Source organism: Amia ocellicauda, chromosome 5 (genome assembly GCF_036373705.1).
Source record: "Amia ocellicauda isolate fAmiCal2 chromosome 5, fAmiCal2.hap1, whole genome shotgun sequence".
Lineage (NCBI taxonomy): Eukaryota > Metazoa > Chordata > Actinopteri > Amiiformes > Amiidae > Amia > Amia ocellicauda.
Genome location: NC_089854.1, coordinates 32,393,025 through 32,399,210, shown reverse-complemented (window position 1 = coordinate 32,399,210; position 6,186 = coordinate 32,393,025). Strand labels below are relative to the sequence as shown.

General features: G+C 40.8%; 1 protein-coding gene across 2 annotated transcripts in view; it reads right to left on the bottom strand.

Annotated features, from left to right (window-relative positions):
- Positions 1 to 752: 752 nt before the first annotated feature.
- st6galnac2 (ST6 (alpha-N-acetyl-neuraminyl-2,3-beta-galactosyl-1,3)-N-acetylgalactosaminide alpha-2,6-sialyltransferase 2) overlaps positions 753 to 6,186 on the bottom strand; it is a 32,591-nt gene continuing 27,157 nt past the window's right edge. For both annotated transcript variants that reach the window (XM_066704818.1, XM_066704821.1), the window contains exons 7-9: positions 3,735 to 3,818; positions 3,131 to 3,227; positions 753 to 1,968 (exon numbers count right to left, since the gene is read on the bottom strand). In XM_066704818.1, the coding sequence (XP_066560915.1) occupies positions 1,771 to 1,968; positions 3,131 to 3,227; positions 3,735 to 3,818 (379 nt within the window). In that variant the 3' untranslated portion in view covers positions 753 to 1,770. The remainder of the gene's footprint in view (positions 1,969 to 3,130; positions 3,228 to 3,734; positions 3,819 to 6,186) is intronic.

The window sequence follows — 6,186 nt, the reverse complement described above, 5'->3', positions numbered from 1 at the left end:
TCTACAAGAAACTTTTTCTGACCATAAATTATACATTAAATACTTTTAATTTTGTACCCAACTCTTTCATGGTTTCATTGTCATAAATGAGAAGCAGGACAATAAATGAAACTTATTAAAATCTACACAGCTCATTGGTAAGATCTTTATATTCACAAACCAGCTGCAATGAACATTAAAATTGGTCTGCAAAAGTGGTAGAATGGATTTAACAAATGCCACCTGACCAATTCAGTTCAGTGGCATGGAGGAAGAACAAACCATTTGTATTAGCAAAAAGGAGTCAACAATTGTGTGCATTTTGGACAAAATAACACCAGCAGTTGAAAAGACAGGTCTCTTAAATGGAGGAGGAAAATTATATAAATGTGGAATTATAGAAATACAGAACTAGACGCCACAAAGGATGACTAGAGGACATCTGGGAAGATGGCATCAAGAAGATTACATGAGCAAGTTGGACAAGGGCTGCAGGTGTTTTGGAAAAACAGCCCACATTAAGTTCTGAATGTCCATGATCCGTGTTCCTAATTTTTGGGTTCTAGAAAGAAAACAATGAGATGGCTTTGTTTGTCCATTGAGCTCATTTAATTTGTGTAGTAAAAGTAAAAATAAAAAGTCCGGAAGTAAAACAAGGAAATCCTCCATTGACTTACTTACAAGTAAAAATAGGTTCCGGCTCCAGTCATTTGTTGGCTCAGCCCATGTTGACAAAACAAGTACACAACAAATCAAACAAACCACAAAATAAATACAGCTAAACACTTGGATTCACTTTAATGAAAAGACAACAAAACAAATATCTATATATTTTGTAACAAAACAAGGCACTTCCTGATACTACCACAGAAGCAAACCACTAAGCAAATTCAAAAATCAGTTCAAGGTAGAATTCTGCATTCAAATAATTGATTGTTACATCGCCTGAACCATGATCTACTCCAGCTTTGCGTCACAATGTGGAAAACACCATATCAGGTGCATAGCTGCATTATCTGTACCAAATCAGTCCCCAAAAGTGCTTTGCAAAATGCAAGATTGACACAAAAATGGTATACAAACAGTTAACAAAACTTTTTTCACCTCAAATTCTCTCTCAGTGTGCAAATGTATACACAACATGCACACTCACACAGCACCATATAGAAAAAGTTATCTGGCGCTTTTTTGCAATACAAAAAGTTTGCCAACAATGCAGTACAGACGCTGCAAACATGAATATGAATGAATGTTTAACATCTTGAATCGTTCCCTTCTGCTTTTTTGGAAGCTCCATATTTTTTGTCACTTTCTTTTAAGGCAAATGTGTGGGAAGAAGAAAGGCTGGTTTCAATGTAATACTGAAGAACATGTCTGTCATAAGTCAACCCCATAAAATACTTTAGAATCATGCTGTAAGCATTTGCCGCAGCCATGCTTTATCACGTCAGTGACATTTACACCACTTTGTGGATGCCATAGTCCTGCAATTGGTCAAACCATGGCTATTGCAGTGCAACAAAAATAAATAAATACAAAATCTCCCAAGCTTTAACATCTACAGAGAACAACCCTTGGTCCTTCTTCGTGTTCAGTTACTTTGTGTCCATTTCAGTTCCTGCTGTGTTATACCTTCTCTGAAGCCAAACACAGACACTTCGCAGGTGCCACACAGATGCAGGTGTCCAACAGAGTACACATATGGCTGATTGACATTGGGAAGTAGACATTTAGGAGGCAAACAAATCAAAAACAAATGTGGGCTTGCAGCAGTGAAGAGGTGGGATGCCTTCAGTATGTCCTAGGCACAGGGACTGGCGCTTCTCGAGTGTATAACTGCAACACCCTTAGGGAGGCTAGCCGTTTCCACAGCTGGGCCTCCAGCTGCATATCATGGTTGGCATAGAAGATCAGCGGCTTCTTCACCACATCATAGTAATGATCCGAGAAGTCCCTGTAGTTGTCCGTGATAAAGCCATATGCAGTCACCTGAGAAGAAAAGCAAAACAGAATAAAACACTCAGAGACTGCTTGCAAGTTTTGCCTAGGGGTGTGGCAGGGGGCAAGGTAGTTGGTCATATAGGAGAGAGCACCCAGCTGATATTGAAGAATCCCCATGAAGCATTAATAAGGTTTGCAGTTTGTGTATGTGACATTTAGATCTGATAATTGCTTTGTATTAAATGTCAGCTTGTCAATCTGTCTGAGACTCAACTAATCTAACCGTTAACCTTAAAACTGCCATATTTATATTTCCTATGTACCTTACAGAAAGGTAAACTTAACTTTGTTGTTGGGTAGATTTGACTGATGTATGATGTCATATTGGGTTTATAACCACATGCAAGATCTGAACTCATTGAGACCTTCTGCGAGAATTCCTCAAAATACGTTCTCCCATGCATGCTTGAATAAAATAAGTCTTCAACAAAGACAACTTGTCCTGAATTTTTGTTACAGCATTTGCGGATTCTCTAACCATTGCTTAAAGTTCTCATCTCCATATTTAGTCCAATCAGCAAAGGCTAGGTGGGAAAATGTATTTGTAAATACAGAAATGAGTATGCAAACCTCCTCCTCCAAAAATCCGTCAGAACCAAAAAGATTTTGGTGGTCTTAACCAGCCTCCATATAAAAAAAAACAGGATATTGTGAACTCACGATTATAAATCCCCACAGCAGAGATACAAACCTATAAAAGACTGCAAAAAAAAAAAAGTTTCCACTACAAAATTAATTTGAACAATCATGTGCTCCCATGCATTATCTTATATGACCAATAGAGGGAAATATGTCTTCACTTTTAATACATTTCCAGTTTCCATCTGCTGGTAGTTGTCTTGTAATTATTCAGGAATCTGGACTGCAAAATTAATTGAAGCAGTTCCTAGCAAAAATTGTTTCTTAAATTTCTCAACCCCAGCAGATTTTTTTTTAAAAAACAGGAAAGCTCCAAGCTCTCAGCTACATAGACTACATAGACTTTTCTTTTAGACTTTTCAGCAACCGCCCAAAGTATTTTTGAGAAGCCATCTGTATAGAAATAGTTACCAGGACAAATGAGAAAAACTCACAGAACCCACACATGTAAACAAAAAAAGTATACACGAGAAAAAAAAAATGTAATGCAAATAAAAGGATTTTCTCTTACCTGGTCACAAGTGTGCAGGGCAGTAAAAAGCATCAGTGCACCAGTTGTGGGCATGTAGAGGTGATCATACATCTGCAACAGGCGAGATCTTAGGAACCTGCACAACACAATGCACATTTGCTCTATAAGAATACCAGGGAATGTTGAAGACAATTTTGTTAAATAAAGGTCACTTTAAATTAGCAAAACAATATGTCAGATACTGGTTCAAACTCATCCACTTGGCTGGCATGAGAGTAAGCGATGGCCTAGTCAAACTGTCTTCCTGGATGCTCAACCACCCTCCACCTCTCTCCCCCCAGGGTCAGAGGACTGGTCACAATTATGTGGTGAACGTTTTGTGACAATAACGTTTTATAGTTTACGTATTCTCTCGTCCCCCCTGTTTGGGATGGCCCAAAATAAGTTGACTGCCCAGTTCACCGCCTGCTACACTGCACTCTTGCTCTTGTGGAGGGGTGCAATTCTGCATCTTTTGTCATTCCAAAAACAGTGAGGCAGATTGCAGTAGGCTCATTTAAATATCAAGCCCAAATAATTAAAAACAAAACCCTGCATTCCAGTTCTGCATTTTTTAACTGCAGGGATAAGACAATAACTTTACCTGTCCTTGATGTATTGGAGAAAATCTGGGTGAAGCATCTTGAAGTTTTTAGAAGAAGGGTTGGGTCCAAAATACTTGGAGGGTCTTGGGGACAGAATAGGATGGTTAGATGCATGCATACACACAAAGCAATATGTATAACCCCATTCAACTGACACAATTGCCGGCAACGGGTCTGTGAATGCGCAGGAAAATAATTGCCTACAAATGACAGGTCCTTGCGTGTGGACGCAGAGCCTCAGCTCAGAAAAGCGGCGCATTTTTCCAGCACAACACGAGGTTGAGCCGCCTTTGAACAGGAACTTGTGACCGAAACGAGAAACGCACCGGCTTGAAAATAATATAGTCGCAGCAATTCTGAGTGTTACTGATGAACCAACAGGTCGGCGTATGTAATGCTAACTATTGTCACACATGTCAGATGTTATATACCAATAAATCATGCAAAATATAATATCTATATAGAGGCAAACGTGTTACCCCTCACACTGGGTTCGTTTCAAACGCAATCGGCTCGCTGTTTGCTGTGACACAGTGTATCCGTCTGCGCTGCTGCTCGCTGTCTTGTGTACAAACTGCGCAGCTCGTCACTCGGACTCGTGTTCTTGATTCACCTCCGTGTTTTCTCAGGACTCCGATCACTTTGTGTTCATATTGCAATAATCGACTTATGTTGTAAGTCGCCCTGGATAAGGGCGTCTGCCAAGAAATAAAAAATAATAATAAATCAAGTGAGCTCGGTTCGTTTTGTATTAATAAAGCATTTTCATTTCATGATTAATGCATACGAAATGACAGCATAACGCGACAATAACAAATACACCAGACTGCACTACATGCAGTAGTGCAAACTCATTTGACAGTTTACTGCTGATATAACAGAATACACGGTGTGTTCACGTTGTGCATGATGTGCGCAGATCTGACCAGCAAAGCAATTCATTTTCACAATCTGTGACGATTGCCTGCATCATGAACGCATCCAACATTTAAACATACCGTAGGAGTTTATTGAACACAACAATAGGCTGCTATATTTGTGAATACTATAATTAGTGTTGGGCTGCCAAATGGTGATTGTTTTGCCTATATAAAAATATACAATAACACAGTCGTGTGACGTCTCCTAAATATCCATCTAGGAGTATTTTACTGCTACTGCCATACCAAATATATACATAATACATTAAACCAATGGTTTTTATAGCAATTCATTATTTGACACTTACTTTCTCATACAAAAGTACAAATAAGCCACAAAATGATTGAAAAATGACTCGTTCACACACAGCATCTTTAGATAAAATGTGACGCTCTGATGGATAAACTTTAATTTGTCTTATATTGCATTTAAAATAAATAAATAACTTTGTAACACCCTCGATGAATATTGCAGTGTTTTAAATTAGGTCAAACCAGGTGCAGGATATTTCAAGCTCGTTCATTTACTTTGAGTCTTTGCATGTTGACATGTGGATGTGTAAAGTTGTTTTTATACCCAGTAAGGTGTCATTACCTTGAAGCATTTATTAAAGCAACGTTTCATCCATCATACAGACACGTCTTAGTCTGTATTGACATTCAAAGCAGCCATTAATTGTACTATTAGCAGTCCCACCTGGAAGGGATTGTGCCATCACGATAGCTTTGTGTCATTTAACACAATGCAGGTGTGTACTGTCCTAATTAGCTACAGGTGGAGTATTTAACAACCCCCTGGACCTCTGTGCCAGCAGCCTCAGTGCCACGCTTACAAACGGCAGGGACTCTAGCTGTGGGAATCCAGTGAGGAGACGCCGCACAGCAAGAAGCCATGACAATCTCTCCGATTCCTGTCCTGCTCTCTCCTTCTTCTCGGCATTGCTTCCCTAATCCCTCTAACCTCATCTCCCTGCCTCTGTCCTCCCCCTCCCTCCCCTCTCCACTCTCTGGAGGCCTGTGGAAGTGCCACTCAGCTTCCAACAAAGCTGACTTCATCTCTGCCTTTGCCTCCCGCCACTCTCTGGATTTCCTCACTATCACCGAGACATGATCTCCCCTGAGAACTCAACCACCCCTGCCACCCTATCCTCTCTGTTTGTCCTGTCCTGTCCCACTGTCCCCCCTGTCTTACCAGGTGGGGAGGAGGAACAGGGCTCCTGCTCTCCCCTTCTCTGCCCCCCCATCATGACTAACAACTTTGAATTCCACACAGTGGAAATCGCCTCTCCCTCTCACCTCTTCCTTCTAGTTTTCCACAGTCCTCCCAGTCCACTCACCTCCCTCTTGGATGAACTTGATTTTCTTCTCTCCTCCCTCCCCTCGCTGTCCTCACCTACCATCCTCCTGGAAGACTTCAACATCCACCTCTCCAACCCCTCCCACTCTGCCAGATTTTTTCCTCTCCTTCACTCCTTTAACTTCTCTCTCTCCCCATCTCCCCCCACTCACAGTGCAGGCCACCAGCTAGACC